Source organism: Pyricularia oryzae, chromosome 2, assembly GCF_000002495.2.
Source record: "Pyricularia oryzae 70-15 chromosome 2, whole genome shotgun sequence".
In the NCBI taxonomy this organism is placed as follows: domain Eukaryota; kingdom Fungi; phylum Ascomycota; class Sordariomycetes; order Magnaporthales; family Pyriculariaceae; genus Pyricularia; species Pyricularia oryzae.
Window position 1 is genome coordinate 4,374,129 of NC_017850.1, and position 21,680 is coordinate 4,395,808.

Genomic DNA, 21,680 nt, shown 5'->3' on the forward strand with positions numbered 1-21,680 from the left:
TCATACTTAAGCCCCCCCCCCAAGATATGGCGGTGAAAAGCCACGTCAACTTCGGTTCAACACCATGCGACTGCGGGCCATTGCTCAACTTCGGATCAACCCCGAATGGTCGCTTGAAATGTGCACGTCGTAATTTGACCAAGGATCCAATCGGGGAGGACAGGACAAACATCAAAGTTGACATCTGGTTTGAAGCAATGGTATTTGTTTTATGGTTGCGGGCATTCTTGTTCAGGGTGAGTGCTGCATGCATCCGACAATTTTAGTTAGGTGTAACAAATCAAGGGAAGAATGTTGCATAGGTTAGCGAGCTTGCCAAGCTGCTTCTAGCCTCCCAAAACATTAGAACTGGAGTTGTGAAAAGTCTGGCTAAAGTCGCGAATCATAGGTAGGTACTTTAGGTAAGGTAGCTAGGTAGCTACTCAAGGTATGAACACCGATCAAGTGCATACGCTCGGAACAAATTATCCATTACCTGCACTGCCCAAGTGTCTAATAATGCTGGTGTCAGCGAATGACGTGCATAACTTCGCTCTCGCATTAGGTAGTTCTAGACTTGAAGTAGACCTAGACTAGGTATATTCATATTCATACGACAAGCGTGTCTGGCATAACGCCTGCAATGAGAATGATCTGGTCAAGTATCAAAGCCTCCTAGTTAAGTTTTCCACTGAATGCAGGATGTCGAGTGGGCTGCCTATACATCTGATGTACAACCAAGTACGAAGTAGGAAGGCAGATGATAAACAAACGAGGACATTGATTTAGCCAAGTGACTTGGAGAAATTACAGGGACCAGGCTATCGATGTCGAGCGCCAGCATGGGCTTCGGCACGTATAGGGGCGCACTTGGAAGTGCTTAGCGGCAATGCTGCCACCAATCAACGCGAAAATCAGCGCTGGGTCAACGCTATTCCGGATTCGCTACACGTGCTGGCGACCCCACAGAGTCCCGTCCCATTGTGGACGACGAGATTCATTGCATGCGCGCCACGAGACTTCCGCTGCGACATACCGGATGGTCCAAGCGTACCCTCCCTTTGTCCGTCGCTCGCTCGCAACCTCCGTAAAACCAGATCCCCAACAACCTTTCCACCCCGGCGTCCGCCCGACTAGCATATCGCGACCACCACGAAATCGGGAGTCAGCATACCCGCCTACCTGCCTACCTTACCTTATGCATTTGGGGCCGGGCAAGCTTGAACTTTGCGAGGAATGGAAGGTGCCATTTGTCATTTCAAAATAATCCCCTGCTAGCACAGACCATCCATCCCCAGTAACTTCTGGTCCTGAGGCGCTTCGCAACCCCCCAAAAAAACACCCACCCCTGAGAACCGACAGCTGCGGTCCCAATCCCGTCATTATACCCTACGCGTCCGCCGCGTCTGATTATGGACGACGATGACAAGTCAAAAGTGCAACTGGTCGACAAGGAGGGCAGAGCTGAGCCGGAGGTGAATGGAAACGGCATCGTCAAGATGGAGACCCAGAATTCTGCAACTGATTCGGCGCAACGGTCGCGGTCGCCGAGCTCTATGCTGAGGGACGGTGAGACTCAGACGGTCGACGACGGCGACAAGATTTCACCTCGAAACGCCTCCCCCGACGCGAAATCGACGCGCAAGAACCCCCAACAACTACCAATGCGGACCTCAAAACTTTTTAGCCATCTAGCAGACGTTACGGAGGAGGCGAGCCGCGGCTTTGCTATCCTTAGCGACTGCGTATACGCCTCCAAAGCGCTGGGCAACTCAGGCCAGGAAACATTAGATTGTGACTGCGAAGAGGATTGGCGTATGTTGTCCCCATCCATGCCTCGCGACTTTGTGGGAATACGCTGACGTGCAGATCACCAGGCGACGGCCTCAACCATGCATGCGCCGAAGACTCGGACTGCATCAATCGCGTCACCAAGATTGAATGTGTCAGTGGGAACTGTGGCGACGGTTGTCAAAACCAACGGTTCCAACGGAAACAGTACGCCAACGTTTCGGTCATCAAGACGGAAAACAAGGGCTACGGACTAAGAGCAGATGCCAATCTCGAACCTAATGATTTCGTTTTCGAGTACATCGGCGAGGTTATTGGTGAGGAGCTCTTCCGCAGCCGCCTCATGAAGTATGACACGCAGCGCTTAGAACACTTTTATTTCATGTCCTTGACCAGGACCGAATACGTCGACGCCACCAAGAAGGGTAACCTCGGTCGCTTTTGCAATCACTCTTGCAACCCCAACTGCTATGTCGACAAATGGGTGGTGGGCGACAAGCTCCGCATGGGCATCTTTGCTATGCGCGCCATCAAGGCTGGGGAGGAGCTCTGTTTCAATTACAACGTTGATCGTTACGGTGCCAACCCGCAGCGATGTTACTGCGGCGAGTCAAACTGCAGCGGGATCCTGGGTGGCAAGACCCAGACTGAGCGGACCACCAAGCTACCTCTGGCCATGATTGAGGCTCTGGGTATTGACGACGGGGACCACTGGGAGTCAAGCGTGAGGAAGCCACGAAAGAAAAAGGCCGGCGAGAGCGAAGAGGAATATGTCGGCAGTATTCAACCTCGAAAGCTGGAGGATGGCGAGGTGGGCGTGGTCATGTCTACGTTGCGTTCATGCAAGGAGAAGTGGGTCGCCACCAAGCTTCTGCACCGCATCCTCGCCGTGGATGAGGAACGCGTTCTGAACCGCGTTGTTAAATTTCACGGGTACGAGTACTTGAAAACAACGTTGAATACATTCAAGGACGACAATGAAGTCGTCTTCCAAGTCCTCAGCATCCTGTACAAGTTACCACGCGTAACTCGAAACAAGATAGACGATTCCAACATCGAGCCCCTTATCACGGAACTGAGCAATTCTAAGCACGAAGAGATAGCAGCCGAGTCGAAGAAACTACTCGAGGTTTGGAAGACACTGCAAGTCGGTTACAGAATCCCACGTGCCAAGGCCGATCGGAGCGCTCGAGATAATGCAGGCTCCTTCTTTGACGACCGCCGGCAGCAGGCGCGGGAAGCTGCCTCTGCACCGCTGCCAAGGGCACCATCTCCTGTGCGCAATGCACCAACAGGGCCTAGGAGCAGTATGCCGCAGCGTAACCCGCACTACGTACCACCCAGGCGTAAGTACCCGCAACAACCTCCTCGGGATGCTCCTGCACTACCGTCTGGATGGCGTTCGGCCATCGATCAGCGAACAGGCCGCCAATATTATTGGGAAACCGCAAATCCCGACAAAAAGTCGTGGGTCCGCCCAACTTCTGAGATGGCAAAGGCCAACGCCGCCCTACAGGCCCAGAAGATTCAAGACATCATCAATCAGTGTGCCCAACCAACACCGAAACCAAGCTCGGCTACGCACACGCCTCAGCCCGTCGGCACACCAGTGGCGGAACCCAAGAGGGAAACTTGGCGATCATGGCCTGCTGACAAACAAAGAAGACTCTATGAGAACACGGTATGCACAAGTCTTCGCTCCCTGTGCTGTTTCCGGTTTACCCCAGATGTGTTAGGTGACTGACAATGTGCTAGATTTTCCCTCACATAAAATACGTGGCCGACAAATATTACAAGAGGCTGCCCAAAGAGGATCTGAAAAAGTTTGTCAAGGATGTAAACAAGACATTGGCGGCGTCAGACTACAAACATGGAAGAGTCAACGACCCCAGTAAGGTCGAGGAGAAACAGCAAAGCAAAATCAGGAAATACACACGGGATTTCCTCGATAAGGCCGTCAAGAAGCACGAGCTCCGACAGGCAGAAAAGGCCAGCGCCAACAACAAAAGTCTTGAAGATGGAGCTGCGGAGCCGTCTGGATCTACATTGTCAGGTGCAGCAGAAGGTTCCAAGAAATCGCCACCAGGCACCGATGCCCGGGTGCAAAGTACCAATGACAGTGCTCCAAGGTCGGCGGACAGCCCAGACTCGTCGGCGACAGATCTGAAACGCAAACGTGGCGAAAGCCACGATGTTGAGAACGTGGAAGGTGCAGCGGCCGATTTGACTCCAGGCTATACACCGTTGGCCAAGAGGGTGAAGGAGACAGACGTAGAGGAGCCAAGCCCTCCTCCTCCGCCACCGACGCCGCCGCCCCTCGACGAACTGGACGATGCCGTTATGATCGAAGAGGCCACAGAGGGTCGGCGCTTGCGAGAGCACGAGGATGAGCTCAGGCTAGAGAACGAAGAGGCGCACCGACTGCAGCAGGATGCAGTGGAGCAAAAGAGGCTGCGGGAGCATGAAGAGGCATTAGAGCGGGAGAATCAAGAGACACTGCTTGCGCTACAGACAGACCAGCGCGGCCCCGAGCCGGACGGTGACACGCCGATGGCAAACAACGTCAATGGCACCAAGATGGGGACAGTGATGGTATGAATAATATATCTTGCGGGCGCCTCGCAAGCCAGTTGATATCTGCCGGGTCCGGTCCGCAAGGGTGGGACCTGGTTCCTTGACGATTAGCCGAGTCCTCGATTTAACCTTGAAAACCAGAAGAACATCTCAAAACACAAAATGAGGCTTCCCATGCCTGCATCTTGTTTGTCGGAATTATTGCACCCTGCGACTTGTCGAAAAATATTGGTGAGAAGAGGATCAGCTGCTATTTTCTTTCTCTGAAAGTCAGGCGCACCGCTCATTAAGCGCATATGTGTTTCAGAGCTTGAGTTTTGACATACTTTCACCAACAAGGGACGAGAACTGCTGAAAGCTGAAATGACCGCGCCCTCTGCCACAAGACTACGCCTTTTCTTTTTCAAAGGATAAAAAGTTGGCTGACCCGCTCTCCGGACAGAAAATACATGTGTCTTATTTTTCTCCCCGATGCTCACACAATGCATTGACTCGGATAGATTCCATAGCACACCTTGAAAAGACCGCTCACATGAAACCGCATTCTACAAAAACCAGGAAACGAAAAAAAACAAAGAAGAGCAAATGATAGATAGACCCAAATCCAGCAAGAAATTGCCAGTCCCGCAACCATGAATTAAAACTCCTAAACAACCAAAGAATGATTTTTAAACCGCTACCAAGAAGTCACAATCTTTTCCAGGGCCTCGAGCAGGATGTTGGCATGTTTCTCCTGGAAGATCAGCATGGGTCGTAGCCTCACAGCCGAGGCGCCGCTTCCGCCGATGTTGATGCCGAAGGACTTGGCCCTCTTGAGGAACTCGTCGCGGCGAGGGTTGTCAAAGGCGATGAAAGTGCCCTGGCCCTTGCCGCGCAGGTTCTGGAACTCATTGGGGTACTTCTCGGCCAGGCGCTCAAGGTTGGCAAAGAGGTAGTCGCCGACGCGGGCCGTGTTTGCAACCAGGTCCAGCCTCTCGATCTCCTCGATAATGGCGCGGAAGATTATGGCCCTGGCCGGGTCGCCCATCCACGTGTTGAACTGTCTGTATGGCAAGTTGGGCCTCAGTTCAGGGTTGCCAAAGTAGTAGCCGGCCGTTTGCGCCTTCTTGGAGAAGGTCACCATGTCGGGCGGGCTCGACAGGTTCCAGTGGTCGTGGGCCCAGAAGCGACCTGTGGCACCCACACCCGTCTGCACCTCGTCTACAATCAGCAACACATCATGCTTCTTGGTGATGTCACGCAGACCCTGAAAGAATGCGGGCGAGGCGTGGTTATCACCGCCCTCCGACTGGATAGGCTCTACAATGACGGCGCAAGGTGGCTTGGGGTAGTTGAGGATCAGGTCCTCAACCTCGGCGAGAGCGGCCTGCTCGGCAGCCTTGTTCTCGGCCGCGTGCTCCTCAAGAGGGTACTTGAGCAGCGGGAATGTGGCCTGAGGCCAGTCGAAGGCGGGAATGTCGAGCTTGTGGATAGGCTTCGACCGCGTGGTCGAGAGGGAGCCAAAGAGGCGGCCGTGGAAGCCGGTCTTGAAAGACATGATTGAGAGCTCCTGCGAAGCACCGGGGGACTTGTTCAGCATCGAAGTGCGCAGCTCCTCCTCAGTAAAGGGGACTTCACGCCCGCCACGCTCCTTCTGCCGCCTGTACATGAAGGCAGCCTTGTATGCAGTCTCGTTGGCGTCGGAACCTGCCATGGCAGTGAAGACCTGGTCGAGGCCCTTGGGGGCGACTTTGAGGATGCCCGACTTGAGGACGTTGGTCCAATCGTGGGGCGGGAAGTTGCCCAGCGCGGGGCGGTTGACCAACCCCTGGAGCATCTCAGGGCTGCGTGAAGCTTCCAGGAGAGCAGGGTTGTTGTATCCGATTGGGATAGAGGCGATTTGGGCATAGCTGCGAGCCAGTAGTCAGTACAAGGGATGCTCATGCGTAAGAGGACTGGTCTATAGCTTACACATCGAGCAGCACGTTTCCGTCCGGGTCAACGATGTAGTTGCCAGAGCTGCTTGGGTAGTCTGTGAGCATGTTCAGACTGCGCGTGTCAAACACCTCATCCAACTCCTTGATGGCGGCCTGGGCCTTGGGACCGGGAATCTCGGTCTTGACTGATGGGCCCTCGGGCTCAGAGTAGAAGGGCTTGGTGTGGGCGAGTCTGGTGAGAGCCCTAGGTACCAATGCCGGCCTGGCCAAAGAGCAGCTGCACGGGCGAGCAAGGGTGCGCAGCAGCGCGCTGCCCCGAGCGACTGAGGCCATTTTATGTGTGTGTTGTAGCTGGGAGTGGTGGCGTCTCTGCAGACTAGGTGTGCCCGCCCCAATCAAGGTAGGTAGGTGATAGGGCTGCGGTGTGTGAACTGCCGGGTTGTTATTGCTGGTTAATCAATGTTTTGTATCAGCCAGTCTAGTGAAAAACAGGGAAAGTATAGAGATGGTGATGTCGTAACGCAGAACGGGAGAAGGAAACAGTGCGCAAAACAAAAAGGAGGACATGAGAGTGAGAGGTTGTAGATGGGAAACGGCGGCTCAAGAAATTGACCTAAAATGTGTGCAAGTGAAAGCCGAGCTCGGCGGGAGCTCCCACAGGGAGCGGGGGAAGGAGTAAACAACGGCCACTTACAATTGGATGCTACGTCACAATCGTGGGGCGGAGAGACGACGAAAGTACAAGGGGTCAAATTGGAGAAATGGTCCGCGAACAAAGAGGTGAGAACTTTAGTAAATAGTCCCAGCGCTCTGCCAGCAGTGTATGAGAAGCTGTAGACTCGCAAAGAGCTTTTTTCTTTCCTTCTCGATGTGTAGGTGAACAGCAATCGATGATGAACGGCGAGCAGGAGGAGGAATGTAGGCTCGTTTTGTACCCGACTAGGGTGGAGACGACGCCCCAGAGTTGGTGCATGAGATGGGAGCATCAAGCTCACTCAAGCCGGGGTCCAGGGACGTCGCCTTACTGGTTTAGGTAGGTCCATGCGAGAAGCCAGTACACACCAAAAGTGCCGACCTCGCACCGTCGCGGCAACCGCACCACCACAATGTGAACTGAACCGGACCAACCCCTGCGGTATTTTGTTCGCCCTTTACTAATCACAGGAAAAACCGGAGAAGAATCAAGTACAAGGTAATCTCCTTGACCCAACAGTGAGATACGAGTATACATATGGCTAGTCAGTGAGGAGAGAAAAAAAAAAGGCTATCTGTTACAGCCACAAGAGGCACGCATATAGGCGATCGAGGTTCATTTCTTTTTCCTTTTTTTTTTTTTTTTTTTTTTTTTTTTTTTTTTTTTTCGTTGTTGTTGTTGTTGTTGTTGTTGTTATTATTATTATTCTTCACTTGCTTGCACTGACAAACAAACAGCCTTGAAATTCATCTTTGTTCTAGTCGCCATCGCTCTAAGAAGCTGGCTGCGCTGTAGAAATGTACTGTTAATTCCATTACAGCACCAGCCAAAACACACACCATGATTCGGGCGTCTTCTACGAACAAAGATAAAAAAAGACAAAACAAAAACAAGCGAGTATGTGGTTGTGTGCGTTTCCTTCCTTGTTAAGCACGCTGCGAAAAAAAGAGCCAGAATCCTCAATAACCCACCAAACGCCATTCCATATATAGAATAAGATAACATGCCTCGAAACCCCGATTCGAACCCCAAACTAATAACAAAGTACACTAAACATATCAGTAGATTAATAAATGGTGCTGGAAGAGAATGGTTGTTAGTGATGGGTGAAGATAAAAATAAAAAATAAAAAAAAAAGACCAAAAAAGACCAGAGTTGGTCTGGCGGCAGAAAACACGGCTTCGTTAGATCCAGCATGTCGGGTGATGAGCAATGGTCGTAGTTAACGATGAGCTGCAGATAGGTGAGGTTCCGAGTTGTCCGGCTGGATGATTTGCTCGCCATTGGCGAAAACGGTGGTCGACGTCCCCGCCTAGCTAGCGGCGCCCGTTTCCTCCTTGGGTTCTGGAGACAAACCGGCGGCCTGCGCCACCCGCTTCCAGCTTTCGAGTTCCCCGTATAGACGCTCACATTCCGTCTTCAGTTTGTCGTTCGACTGGCTGAGTTCTGCAATGGCCTGCTCCGTCAGGAGCTTCTCCAAAGTCCATTTTTCGATATTTTGAGTCTCGTTGTCCTTGAGCTGTGTGATGAAAGCAACACTGCGCTGGAGAATCGAACCCTTGTTCTTCTCACAGCCAGGAACAATCTTGGCGAGCTCGTTTATACCTTCATTGATAGTTTCCCTACGACGACGCTCGACTAAAAATGGTTGTCAGCGACTACGGTAAAAATATGACAACAAGTAGACACTTGGAACAAATACATACCTTCCTTGTGGTTGTCTTTCCGCAGCTTGTGCCATTCCTCGGAACCGACGGCTGGCTTTTGGGGACCATTCCTCTGCTGCAACTGATTGAACTGCGACTGCTGCATGTCTTCCATTGGGGACTCCATAGGCAGCCCATCGGGCGTGACGCCAAATGAGTTGTCATTATGCTCCGTATCTGCCCCTACCTGGGCGGCAAACGTCTCCTCGGTTGTTTGAGGGACATGGAGAGTCGGATACATGGATCCAAGCGCTGCCGCTGCGGTGCTAGAAGCATTGGCAGGGTCGGACACATCGCCATGATCCACTGTGGCTTGTTGAAGAGCTGAAAAATCATCCGCGTTGATGTTGTCAGAGCCAGGCTGGGGGGCCGAAGCTGCCATGGCGCTATCCATATAAAGCTGCCCTGATGTATCTTCCGCGACAGGAACCGGGACCGGAACCGGAACAGAGACATTGTTGGGTGTTGCAATGGCGCCCCTTTTGGAGCGACGCGAGTCTGGCGAAGCTGACTCCGAGGCTCGCTTTCGCTTCTGAGTTGGCGATGAAGGTATGGGAGCTTCAGCCTTGAGGCTTGGCTGTTCCATGGGTTGGGCTACCTCGGCCATTTTGGTTGTGAGGTAACAGGCAGATAAAGAGACAGAGAAATGGGGACACGACGAGAGCGTGCGGGCGCTTGGTATATTTGTAATCCTAACCCAATTCTTTGAGACAAGAATTATTGCTGCAACATTTTTGTTAGTTTCTTCAACTTCTCCTGTGAATATACATTGTTGTTGCGCTTTGAACAGCGAACGACTGTGTTCTCAAAGTGGGTCACGTCGAGCCTATAGGCGTGAGGTTGCAGAAGACCCCTGTTGTAGACGCGTCGAATGTGGTCTAGGCAGGCAGGCAGGCAGATGACTACCTCACTCGAGGGCGTTGTCCAGCTTTGCATGACCCAAACAGGACGCATCCGCAGTACAGGTGCTAAATGAGAGAGTCGGCAACAAGCAAGCACTTGCTGCTGATTGAAATCAATCGTAGTGGTTGGTTAGAGAACGAGTCTTCCAAATGGTTCCTCATGCCGCGTGCCCATTGAATGCAGCCTTGTTTATCATCGGCTAACGGAACGCGCCGAATGCGCTGCGACGGTAGCTGGTTGCTGTTCCTCCTCTATGAGAAGGAGGCTTGCCAGCGACCCGAAAGAAAGTGCAAAATACGAGGATGAGGATGGTAGACCAAAACGTATGGTTGTGCGTGGTACCAAGGAGCCTCCCAAAGTAGTACCGATCCGGGCATGAACAGCTAGGAAAGTGATGGTAGTGGCTTTGCGTTGGTCCAGTGCAGGCCTACAAGGCCGGTATCATAGGGAAGATTGGTGGAAGTATTGGTGCGTGTTTGAGTTGAAAAACCGGAAACAGGCCAAGTCGATAATGTGAATGAATAGGCTAACCCATAAGAACGTACCTTGGTCATGTGCTTTGCGGGTGTTGGGAGCGTCCAGCGAATTGAATGACTTGACGATCTTGGTCGCGGCACGTGTTTTCCTTAAAGAAAGGATGGATCCTTGGGTGGGAGGCGGCAGATCACGAATCCACGAAGGACATGCCCGTATAAACAACGTGGTTTGTAAAAAAGGGTCAGAATCAATCGGATATGCTTAAGAGGACCAGAGAGACGGATGGATAATTTTAATAAAGAATAACGAATCAAATCAAGTCGGGACACAACTCGGATCTTGTCCAAAAGTGCAGCTGTCTTGCCTCTCCAGAGAGCACGCGTGAAGTAAGGAAAGAAGGTCAGCTGATTCGGAGAAGGGGCGGACCACGTGAATTAAAGGAAAAGCGAACGAGAGAAAGCTTTCGGGTGGCTTGGGTGGGGCACAGTAGGCCAATCACATGGGGGCACTTTCTCACACTCCATCCTTCTGTTGACGGCGCACGGGCCAATTACCGTGTCAAATGTTTGATCGGAACGAGGCTAATTGCATCAGATGCGTGACAATGTCTTGCAGCTGATAGCTGATGACTGCATCCTATAGGCAGTGGATGGAGGGGTTATCATGTCTCGGGCTGCTTCTTTGCATTGGTTCGCAGCGCTAATATGCACTATCCTTTATGTTTTGTTTTCTTCATCGAGAGGCAGTTTGAACAGACAGCCACCACCATTTCAAACAGATCAACAGAGATTGTGTCAGTTAGGCCGACGAATGAAGAGTACACGCGTTGTTTCGGCGGTTGTGGTGGGTGCTGTGCTGTTGTATGCTGTACCTACCTAGGTACCTACCTATACCTTATGTACAGGCAGCAGTTGTCGGTTGTACAAACAAAGTGAGTCTCGTTGCATTAACCCGATTTCGATCCCACCTTTCAAACAGCTAAAGCCCAGATTACCGAGATGCTAGAGTGGGAGAGCTTACTCACGGTGCGACACGTGTACTTTATTTGTACTTGTTCTTCCCTTTGCTAAACCTGTCCTTCTTTTTTGTTAAGAGGTTAATTCAGTCTGTCAGGCCAGCCAAGAATGCCCCCATGCTATCGAGGTACACAACCGTGATGGGTATACTCCAACTCGACGATTAATCCATTTGCCATGCCAGTAATCCAATAGCTATCTACAATACCCCAGTTAGGTAAGGTAATCGACCGGGCGGACAGCGACCAATGGAGCCAGCCGCCTAGGTAGGTAGGTGATGTGACAGGTATTTGCGTGTTTATGAGATTGGATACGTGAAGACAGACAGTTCCACGACACATACTTGCGATACGATACTGTCGTCAAATGTGTCAAATTCATGGGTTAAATGCCTAGGTAGGTAGGTACGTAACGACCGACCCGAGTGGTGTGGGTTCTATAAGGTTGCTCAAATTACAACATACTCTGTACTGCGTAGCGACCGACCCTCAGCGTAATTGTAATTACCAGGAATCAAAGATGGAACAAGCGTCATGTGATGCTGCATGGGCCGACGGTCTAGGTACTTTCTTGACGATGCTACAGTTCAACTAAAGCATCAGTAGAGAAGAATCAATTGAGCTCCATCCATTCCTTGCGTCCCATTCGCTCCTCCTCGATAAAAAAATAAAAAAATATAAAAATAAAAATAAAGCCCAAAGGACCTCTCTCTGGGTTTCATCAATAGTAACTCTATCAAGCAAGATTGTCCAGCTTGCCAGTTACCGGTACCTTAATATCTATCTAACTTGTCGACCTCCATCTCCGAGTTCTTGTTCTAGATCTATCTAGTTCTAAGCGTGCCTCACTTTGCATACCTACGGAGTATCCATCCCCAGTCTTTCAAGCTCCACACTCTTCGTTGCACCCGGGCGTGTCGTTAGAAGAAGCTAATGATCGGCGAACTTCCGACCTTGGGTTACTGTCAGTGTACTTGGGTACCTCTGTGACCTGACCTGCACCCTAATAATAACATCCTTTCGTTTGGAGCTTCATTAGATGTTCGCCAACTCCCCTGCCTAAGCCTCTTTTCTGTCTTGCACTGCCCTACTGCTCCAAGGAGGTGTGCTCCATTACAGTCAAGAAAATGGCAGACCATCAAACGACCAAAATTGACAAATCAAATCATCTTCTTCTGGTACGTCCGCCCGCCCTATGACGTCGCTCAATGAATGGTCTCATGGCAGTTCTTCTACCTTCCGCAAACCGTTGTCATTTCCCGCTGACAAGCTCGGCTTCGGCTTTCGCCTCCACCACTCTTTGCAGGATCAAACTCTCCTGAGACTACCGTATGATCTTATGCGCAAAAACTTTCGAAATGCCCACTTTGTCGTCGAACACGAGTCCAAAGCCATCACCAAACTGCTCAAGGACACGGCCACCGGCTCGCTGAAGGGCAAGCACTCGTCCGACGATGTGCTAAAGAACATAGATGCCATGCTGGCCAAGGCCAAGGGCATCAAGCGGAAGCTGCAGGCATGCTCCGACGAGGAGGCCCGACTGTACCGGCAGCTCGGCGCCCGTATCAAGCACGTCGGCGAGGTGGTGTCGATGGAGACGGTGGACGATGTGAGATACGAGCAGTGGTCCAGGACGCGCCTCGACCGGCTGATCGTAGACTACATGCTCCGCCACGGCTACAATGAGAGCGCCTGTGCCCTGGCCGACGATCGAGGCATACGTGATCTGGTCGACATCGATACGTTTATTCACATGAGCCGAATCCAGGAAAGCTTGGCCAACAGGAGCGTGACGGAGGCCCTGGCGTGGTGTCATGAGAACAAGAAGGAACTCAGGAAGATTGATGTGAGTATTCAACCAGGCGTGGGCTCGGTGCAACACGAAAACAGCCCACTCTGTTTCCAGAAGCGAGGGTTTCCTATATTGACCTAAAGGCGTCTGACAGAGCAATTTCGAGTTCATGCTACGGTTTCAACAATACATCGAGCTTGTACGCTCCCAGACGTTACCGAAAGTTCTCGAGGCCATCACGCACGCGAGAAAGTACCTCATCCCCTTCAAGGAGACCTACCCGCATGAGGTCAACCAGGCGGCCGGCCTGCTGGCTTACCCGCCCGAGCAAACAAGCGACTCGTACAGCAATCTTTGGGGCCAGGAGCGCTGGGAAATGCTTAGCACTCTCTTCATCGAGACGCATCACCGCCTGCTCTCCCTCCCATCGTTCCCACTTCTCCACATCGCCCTGTCGTCCGGGCTATCGGCGCTCAAGACACCCGCCTGCCACACGGCTGGCGCCCGTGACTTGGCTGACACTCCCAACTCGGCCCCGGGAAACTCTTTGGACTCGTCGATGTGCCCCATCTGCTCGGCGGAGCTCAACGAGCTGGCCGAGAACGTGCCCTACGCTCACCACAGCAAGAGCCACGTCGAACACGACCTCGTGCTCCTGCCCAACGACAGGGTGTACGGAAAGGCGCGACTCGAAGAATATGCCAGAAAGTCGGGCCTGCCCCATAACTGCGTGAAGGACCTCCGTACCGGTGAGATCTACCCTGCTTCTAGGATGAAAAAGGTATTTATCACGTGAGGTGCCCACGAAAGACTGGGTTCTGCGATGTGTATTTTTTTATGTCCGGCTTGGCTTGCATATCTATGCTTTGGTATCCTTGCAATGGCTTCATGTTATAAAGGAGTACCGGTGGATACTCGGGCGTCTGGGTCTTGTTCTCTCTTCTTGGACTTCATGGAATTTGGATTTATGGCGTACGGGTGGGTCTAAGGGCAGGTTGGAGCGGCTGTCACTCAGTTATATTCGTAAATCAGGATCATGTCCAATGACACAGCGAGTTGAATTTCACAAGCCTCCATTTGTTTTGCATCGGGAAACCGAGGTAAGATACAAACGTCAGGTCGAGTCCTGTGACGGGCCATGACTCTTGAGAATGAATGTACAGCCAAGAGCGAAGAAATCCAGGAGAAAAAAGGTATACTTTTTATAGGACATATGGTGAACCTGAGCAGAAAAAGAGGCGGATACTACAGAAGACAACATCATACAAGCGGAGCGCATTGGCTCGAATCCATAAACACCAACCAGCCTGCCTTGCGCACCCATCCCAAGAACAACGCCTCCCCTTTTCATAACCATTGCATCGCTTTTGACAGGTGTCTCCAAAAGCCCAATCCCTAAGGTAGCGTTCAAAAATCAAACGTTACTGTCGAAAAAGAAATCATTCCATGTATAAAAGACTATCGGCTCCTTAAACCACCTGTGAAGGAAGTGCAGGGTAGTTGTACCGCCAGCAGGTACTTCAGGCGAGCCATACAGCATCTGCTATGGCGCGCCCATGGCGAAGTCAGCAGACCATCGATGATTTGCAGGCGGCTGCTGCTGTCCTTCCATAGTGAGCTCATACGATAGCGGCCGCGGACGTTGCCGTGAGTGTGGTGCTGAAGCTGCAAGAGTGGGCCGAGACGGATGTGAAGGAGCAGATCTAGAAGTATCAGGGAGTAGGCCTCGCCTCTGCGGTGTGGTGCCGGGATGATGCGGTCCGCGAGTTTCGGCACAAGTAAAAGGGCTCCAAGAATGATGCGACGGCGCAGGTCGAGGACCAAGAGCCTGAAGCGAGGCAGAGGGTCTGTAATGTGTGGACGGTGCGCAGGGTTGACTGCGTGGTTGTCGCCAGGCCTTCGAGGGGAGGTCAAGCAGGGACCGGCGAGCCCAGTCAAGATTGGACTGATGGCCTGGATAGACACCAGGATTCTACCGTTGGTGGCTCGAGAACGCAAAGTGGCCAAACGCGCCACCTCCTCCACCAGGTGTCATTGGTCCCATGCCTGCCGCGCCCATACCGTTTGTGTTGTGAGAGTGCGACACTGCTCCAGGAGTAGTCACCAGGCTAGCAGAAACGGTATTTGGTGTGCTAGGGCCGTTCTGCTGTTGCTGCTGTTGGTGATGTTGTAAATGATGTCCTTGAGTGCCATTTGCGCCGCTCTCACCCTGGTTCGCGGCCGCAGCAGCATTGGCAGACGCTAGCGACATCGATGGCCCAGGCTCTGAGTCCTCTAGTCCCCATACCTGGCCCAGAATGTCCTCTGGCAGCTTGCCACCAAAGACTTTCTCGCGCATTTGGAAGAAGGCTCGGCCGGTGAGTAGAGAATCCGAGCCTGCCTGGTGTGCAGGCCCGGTGCGCTTCACCTTGAGCACTTCGGCCAATGTCTCGAGCGTTGACTTGTGGTCGAACTTTTGCAGCGCATCAACGATAGCACCGTCGATCCCTTGGAAGCCTATTGCGTTGAGAGGCTTCATCTGGTGCTTCATGAAGTACTTAACATCATATACGTTGGGGAAGAACAATCTCAGCAGTTGCTTGAACTCGTCTTGGTCTTCCGGCAGCATATTACACCAGAGGAGCTTAAGCAGGTAACCAAAGTCATAAGCACTGTGGAAGCTGATCCATGAGATGCTCTCGTCGCACACCATGCCTGACGAGATCATCAGGGATGCGAATTCTTTCGGGTTGATGCCGTCGCGTTCCAAGGCGACAAAGTCGATGCCAGCTTGCAGGAGCGATTCGATTTGGGATTGGCTGTACATGTCGTCCTTCAGTGAGAACTGAAAGTTGAACTGCCACGTATAGGGTAAAGGCCCCTGTTGTGCACTCCTCCGACCTGCTGCACCTAAGAGCTCCGCGACGTCGGTAGAGTTGGGACGCGCTGGCGGGTTCTCACCGTCCTCGTTGAACAGGGTTATGCCTATCTGGATAACGTTGAGCATGTCAACGTTGGCCCGTAGGCACTGGTAGTGGTAGTCTCTCTTAGATCTGAAAGATCCCATTGGCCTGCAAACCACGCCTGGGAACGTTGTGTCCTGAGGCAGAACATAAGTTGATGTCAGTTTTGCGGTCAAGATAGGAGCGCCTGGCAGATCTCTTCTCTCCCTTGCTCGTATCCACGGCGGCTACCTGGAAGCATTCAAATCTCACCATTGATATGTATGAATATCTCTCTATCAAGTCTCGCAACACAGCCATTTCCTCGTGGAGGTTGTGCTTCCACACTTCTCGTATACGACCCTTGGTCTGGTTACGGGTGGGGTGGTCGACCATGACGCCATGGCTCTGTTGTGGGTGATGTTGTTGCTGCTGCTGCTGATGGTGTTGTTGCAGAGTAGCACCCTGGGAAAAACCCAGACGCGCAGCGTGGCTGCCCAGCCCCGAAGCATCGTGGGCGCCAAAGCCACTGGCAGCATTCAGGCCTGCAGCCAGGCTTAGGGCTCCGTTGGCGGCGAAAGGGTTCAGTTGAGCATTGGGATTGATGTAGGCCGGGTTCCCCAGCGGCGGCGGATGCCCGCCGGCGTGGCCTTGGCCATGTGGAGGAAACTGATGCTGGTAGGGCGAGATGGTGGTAGGCCCGGTCGGGAACCTGTTGGGCGGCGGAGGCATACTATCTGTCAGTCGCTATCTCGGTGGCAGCCGTCACCGTCAGACTAGCGATTGTTGAAGCAGTGGACGAGCTCCTTTCGGTGTTGTCGACAGATCGGTGCGACGACGGCGGTGCATGGGGCAAATCAAAACCAAGTGCCCAGTATTCGGTCGAGGTCCCGCGGCGCCGGGTGGCTGTTGCGCCCTGTGCGATCGATCGGAAAGGCCAAAAAGGTCGGTTGTTCTTCGTCCGTTCAGCGATGGGGGAAAAAAATGAAAAATCGTAAATTCGGTAGTACGGTTTTGTGTAGATTGTGTTTCTTCGTTCACGCTGCACGGAGAGAGAAGATGCGAATCAAAATAAAATCACAAGGTTGGCGGTGATGTGTTGAACAACGTGTTCGCTCTGCAAGAATAAGGTACTCAGTTCTTTCGAATTTGGGCCGACATTAGCTGGCATGAACCCGCACTTGAGCTGCATTAAAGCTGGCACTCTGTTACCTCTGATTGTATGTAGGTAAGGTACCTAGACAGAACCAGAGGTGGGTGCCTGCGCGCGCACTGCGGGACGGTCGCAGCTTAGCTTAGTCATATATTTGCGGCGTTGCTGGTGGGTCTGTGCTCATGTCGAGGTCTGATAGGGCGTTGGTTTGCTTGCTGGGTAGGCCACTGACGGCGGGCAGTTGATGGAACATTGAACATGATCCCCAATTCTTGCCAACCTCGGAAACGGGTGTGACGACGACGACAACAACGAACGACGAAACCTACCGCAAAAGCCCAGGAAGTAGGTCTTTGACCTTCGATTCCAATTGGCCTACTATTACTCCCCGAAGCGTCTCGACCAACGCGAAGACATTCCCGCCCCAACATGTTTCCCTCAAGGTACAACCACAAGCTGCCCATTCTGCGATCACCTATTGGTTGGCCTCAAGGTCTACCAATCAAGCTGTAACAATTTACTGATCGAAAATTAATTCTTTCTTCGATGCAGAGCACTGAGGGCATACCAGCCCGGCCACTCGAAGCCCAACATCACCGGCTTCGATCCTAAGACCTTTGTCCAGGCGGCCACCAAGAAGCGATACGACCCCTGGGAGCGATTGTGAGTCTAATCCTCTTCACCTTGGAAGCTCAATGGAGTACCATAGCACAGAACGAGAAAAAAGCTGACTCTTTTCTGTTTTTTTCTTCTTTTTTTTCAACAGGGAGTCATGGCGGTACACTGGTCAGTTCAGCCGTTTCAACAGGTTCAAGGGCGCCTTCCCTGGCCTGGGCATAGCGACCGTTGCGTTTGCGGCCTACTGCACATATGAACACTTCTTCCTCAAGGAGGACCACCATGTTGAGGGTCACCACTAAGGCCGCTGTTGGACAGGTGATTTGGTCTCTGTACATATCTGAGCTCTACGCAAGAATCGGATCCCGGCGTTTGTTGTTTATCCAATCTCTAGAAAGATGTGATGGACTGCTGCAATGGGATGACGTGAGGGAGGGACCTCTAATGCATCTGCGACGTATTGAATGCCGTTCTCAGAGCGTCTCGCGAGTGAACCAACTCCTGATTTGATGATTCTACGAACCAGCAGAAGCGGTTGTGTGCTTTCACCTCGCGTAGATTTAACCGCATCAATTTGTTTAAGCACAGCTCATTCTTGCTGGATCTTTTGGAACGAAGATTGGCTTTGATCTAGTTCTAGTCTGAATATTGTTTCTATTTCGCTGGTGTAGCAAAAAAAAAAAAAAAAAAAGAGCGAAAAGGCTAATCTTTGAACATAATCATGCTGTAACCAATGCTTCAGATGCAGAGGAAACTAGAACTGGAGAGGAACCCCCTAATTCCAACAAACTGCCATGCCGTCTATCCTTACCCGTGGGAGTTTCAAATAATAGACAAGTCATATCCGTGATATCCTGGAACGTTCGCCATTTTAGTCATCGAAAAAAAACCCCTTGACAAAACATTCATACGATGATCAGCTATCCACCGACCCTTTCCTGTAATCTCAAATCATAACCCGACCCCATTCACCATATCAAGCGCACTCTCGACGGCACTCTCTAGTTCGCCAACCCTTTGCTTCAAGGCCTTGTTCTCGTCTTTGAGCAGACCAACCGTGTCCCATGCCATGCCGGCGTCTTGGCCGCGGCAGTTTGCACAGTTGGCAGAGCCGGTACCGTTATCTACCGGCGATGCAGACGTCACGTTCCTTACGAGTTTTTGAAAAGCCGTCATGGACTGGTGCTTTTGCTGAACTGGTGCGGACCGCTGGGGCAGCATACCTTTGCTGGTCGACGCCTTCGGGGCCGTCTTGGGCGGTACTGGTGGTGGTGCCATAGTGACCGACGAAGGCGATCTCGGCAGGGTGGAGCTAGGGCCGTCAGTCGTGGTGGAACTCCGAGACCGCGAGAAGACGCTCTCGACCTCAGCCATGCTCTCGTCGTCGGTGTCGAAGCTATCAGCACCGCCACTGCTGCGCCAGTTGTTCATCCTGCGCCGGTATTGAAACTCTTCTACCGCCGCGTCGACGTCCAAGTCCTCGACGATGGATCCCTCCGATGCAGGACCGGTTCCGTGCGCCTGCTGGTCGAGACGCACCTGGGGACCCTTTGGAGAAGATACACCGCCGGCTGCCGCAAGGAGTCTCGCCGTCTTTCGACGCTCGGCAGCCAGCTCTTCGAGAAGCTCACGCATTGCACGCTCTTGGTCGGCGGCCTTGTAGGCCATGTCCTCCAGCTGCATCTTGAGGTGTGTGGCGCGGGTAGTCGCCTCCTCCATCTCTTCGAGATCGGCCTCTCGCTCGGCGCTCAGTTCGCGAAGTGCTCTGACCTGTTCCGTATAACCGCTCTGAAGACGGCGGGCGAGAGCCACAGCGTTGACCTGGAGGTTCTTGTAGGCTGCTGGGGAAAAAGTGTCCCCGGCAGCCGGAGCGCCCCCGGAAAACAGTGCCGCCTCCACGTTCAGGCTTGACAGATCATCTCGAGGCTGATTGGGCTTGGCCGACGGGCTCAGTGATGACTGTGTCAGCCTCGATGATATTGCAGACATGCCCGAGGCGATGAAGCTGAATCTTGAAGAAGCAGGTGAGGGTGTCTGCCTCTCCCCCGGAGTCAACGTCCTGTTATTCCGTATGGGCGTCCCGTCCGTTGATACAGATGTGGGTTCATCCCTAGGAACGGCGCTCTCGACGCTTCGTATGCCCAAAGGTGACAACAAGCTGTCTCCCGCAACCCCTTCATCCTGCCCGCTGCGAGATGATACGTCCGAAACCCTCTTCTTCTTCTTCCCATCGCCGGTATAAGGCATCTCGACGGCTAGGATAGGCCGTTGCTGCCTTCGCTCCGGCGAAGTAGCTCGGTTGATGAGGGCCAAAGGCAGCAAGCTCGTACTGGACTGCTGCCTGCGGTGCTGCGGTGCCAACGGTGGTGTCAAGGCCTCTCTGCAGGCGGAGGAGGCGAACCCGCTGTGGTATTCTTGTACCGGCTGGTGGCGGCGTTCTTCGGTAGTAGGAGTAGTAGTAGGAGTAGTAGTAGTAGTAGTAGTAGTAGTAGTAGTAGTAGTAGTAGTAGTAGTAGTAGTGCCGGTGGTGGCGATGCTCAGGTCGTCGAGCTGTCGTGGAGGCGTCAAACACGATGGCGCCGAAGCTGTTGGACTATGTGACTGATTCCTTAGACTAGAATTCAGACGTGGTTGAACGCAGCCTGGGTCAGGGCGAGATGACTGGGATATAGGAGATCCTGGTGGTGAGGAGAGAGAGGTACTAGAGGCAACGCCCCTGGAAGTCGAGCTTAACATCATGCGTTAAGGTTTCGGGGTCAGTATTTCTAGGGCGAGAGTCGGCGCAACGCTGCATGCCTGTTGGAGCCCGCGGGGCCAACCAGGGTAGGATAAGGGCCCGGCCAATTTCGAACTGGCGGTGGGAATCAGGCAAGTGTAAAACGGAACAAAAGGGAACCTTGTCCTCGGGAGAATGTAAACTTGAGGTACTCTGGGCAACAAGGAGTACCGAGTGCTGCAGGCTAGGTTGGGTTGTTACTTAGGTACCACGGACAGCCTAGGCGGGTTTCCAAGAAGTAGTTGCCCCCTTCAGCTGGCAGCGGGAGCCGAAGTGCGCTCGGATGTCCACTCAGCAACTTGTAATGAAACGAAACAAAGCACGCCGAATTTTTTTTTTTTTTTTTTTTTTTTTGTTTCTGTCAAGAGGCGATCATAGCCCGACGGCAGGGTCCAGACGACTAATAGTTCCAATGCGCAAACCGCAGATTGCTCTTAAAGCAAAGAGGCAGGGATGAACTATTACAGTCGGGTGGGTTGTTGGAACGTTGGAATGGTTGCGAAGTAAAAACAAAGCAACTTCCCTGCACCGTGCATGGATGTGTACGTATAACCTGCTCGCAGAAAAGCGTCGGTGCCGCCCGGTACTGTGTTGTTCGTGGCTTGTGATTTGGCAGTCGAGGTAGGTATCCTGTAGGTACCGGAAACTAAAAAAGAAGGCTAGCATCCGAGGTTTTGGGGGAGGATTTTGAACTAAAAATCACAAGTTTCCATGTGTAAAGTGCTTGCAGATGATAAGTAAATCATTCGATTTGCTGCTCATGATCACAAAACGAGCGAGTTAACTCATACATTCACATGAGCAACCAAGTCTGAGTACAAATACAAACAATAACAGGGATGTTTGCTTATGGTGGTGACGCATTTCCTTTGTACACTGTTTGACTGGGTTGTTTACTTTTTTTCTTCTTCGTGCGGGAAGGAGACTGGGGGACGACTCGACTTGGGAATTCCCGTCTCTGCCCTGCAATCGATCCTGGCCTGCAGTCTTGATTTAATAATTACTTGGCCTCCCAGGTTGTCCACCAGCATCCACGCGGTCGTCATTGGCTACATACATGCAGCATTCCACAATCCACATGAACTGGAGGGCTCCGATCTCCGTGGTTCAGGTTAGACAACGCTTGATGGCTGACCAGCGGGGCGTACGGCACTTGGCTAAAGGCTTCAGCCACCCAACGTTTGCATCCAATGCCAGCCACCGACTGCAAGCGAGAGCCGATTCGTGCAACCCCACGAACTGATGCGCACCTTGGCCTGACCCTCTAGAACTAGTTCTAGACTAGAAAGTTGATGCCGCGGATGTACCTACCCAATACCCATACCGGGACGAAAAAGCTCTTCATGGTAAAAAGTTCTGCCTGTC

The 21,680-nt window shown here is 52.4% G+C and overlaps 8 protein-coding genes across 8 annotated transcripts; 4 read left to right on the forward strand and 4 right to left on the reverse strand.

Annotated features, from left to right (window-relative positions):
- The first annotated feature begins 1,021 nt into the window (after window positions 1-1,021).
- MGG_01661 (histone-lysine N-methyltransferase) lies at window positions 1,022-5,057 on the forward strand. The gene is made up of 3 exons (XM_003714599.1): window positions 1,022-1,794; window positions 1,857-3,451; window positions 3,526-5,057. Exons 1-3 carry the CDS (start codon window positions 1,392-1,394, stop codon window positions 4,366-4,368), a joined length of 2,841 nt encoding a protein of 946 aa, XP_003714647.1. The 5' UTR covers window positions 1,022-1,391; the 3' UTR covers window positions 4,369-5,057.
- On the reverse strand, window positions 3,917-7,176 carry MGG_01662 (4-aminobutyrate aminotransferase). The gene is made up of 3 exons (XM_003714600.1): window positions 6,955-7,176; window positions 6,295-6,691; window positions 3,917-6,233 (listed from the first exon to the last, which is right to left on the reverse strand). Exons 2-3 carry the CDS (start codon window positions 6,591-6,593, stop codon window positions 5,021-5,023), a joined length of 1,512 nt encoding a protein of 503 aa, XP_003714648.1. The 5' UTR covers window positions 6,594-6,691; window positions 6,955-7,176; the 3' UTR covers window positions 3,917-5,020.
- A 1,090-nt stretch (window positions 7,177-8,266) lies between these two features.
- Window positions 8,267-9,267, reverse strand: MGG_01663 (helix-loop-helix DNA binding protein; the record flags this gene model as incomplete). Its single annotated transcript, XM_003714601.1, has 2 exons — window positions 8,267-8,592; window positions 8,661-9,267. 2 exons carry the CDS (start codon window positions 9,265-9,267, stop codon window positions 8,267-8,269), a joined length of 933 nt encoding a protein of 310 aa, XP_003714649.1.
- A 1,477-nt stretch (window positions 9,268-10,744) lies between these two features.
- MGG_15752 (uncharacterized protein) lies at window positions 10,745-11,326 on the forward strand (the record flags this gene model as incomplete). The annotated part of the gene is made up of 3 exons (XM_003714602.1): window positions 10,745-10,883; window positions 10,945-10,971; window positions 11,274-11,326. The coding sequence occupies 3 exons, from the start codon at window positions 10,745-10,747 to the stop codon at window positions 11,324-11,326; spliced, it is 219 nt and encodes a 72-aa protein (XP_003714650.1).
- A 705-nt stretch (window positions 11,327-12,031) lies between these two features.
- MGG_01665 (uncharacterized protein) lies at window positions 12,032-13,968 on the forward strand. The gene is made up of 3 exons (XM_003714603.1): window positions 12,032-12,233; window positions 12,362-12,901; window positions 13,002-13,968. Exons 1-3 carry the CDS (start codon window positions 12,183-12,185, stop codon window positions 13,641-13,643), a joined length of 1,233 nt encoding a protein of 410 aa, XP_003714651.1. The 5' UTR covers window positions 12,032-12,182; the 3' UTR covers window positions 13,644-13,968.
- Window positions 13,936-16,985, reverse strand: MGG_01666 (CCR4-NOT transcription complex subunit 7). The gene is made up of 2 exons (XM_003714604.1): window positions 16,042-16,985; window positions 13,936-15,926 (listed from the first exon to the last, which is right to left on the reverse strand). Exons 1-2 carry the CDS (start codon window positions 16,498-16,500, stop codon window positions 14,820-14,822), a joined length of 1,566 nt encoding a protein of 521 aa, XP_003714652.1. The 5' UTR covers window positions 16,501-16,985; the 3' UTR covers window positions 13,936-14,819.
- Window positions 16,986-17,155: 170 nt separating this feature from the next.
- Window positions 17,156-18,009, forward strand: MGG_01667 (uncharacterized protein). Its single transcript, XM_003714605.1, has 3 exons — window positions 17,156-17,364; window positions 17,474-17,584; window positions 17,688-18,009. The coding sequence occupies exons 1-3, from the start codon at window positions 17,351-17,353 to the stop codon at window positions 17,839-17,841; spliced, it is 279 nt and encodes a 92-aa protein (XP_003714653.1). The 5' UTR covers window positions 17,156-17,350; the 3' UTR covers window positions 17,842-18,009.
- A 129-nt stretch (window positions 18,010-18,138) lies between these two features.
- Window positions 18,139-21,282, reverse strand: MGG_01668 (uncharacterized protein). Its single transcript, XM_003714606.1, has one exon. The coding sequence runs from the start codon at window positions 20,276-20,278 to the stop codon at window positions 18,491-18,493; it is 1,788 nt and encodes a 595-aa protein (XP_003714654.1). The 5' UTR covers window positions 20,279-21,282; the 3' UTR covers window positions 18,139-18,490.
- Between the last annotated feature and the right edge of the window lie 398 nt (window positions 21,283-21,680).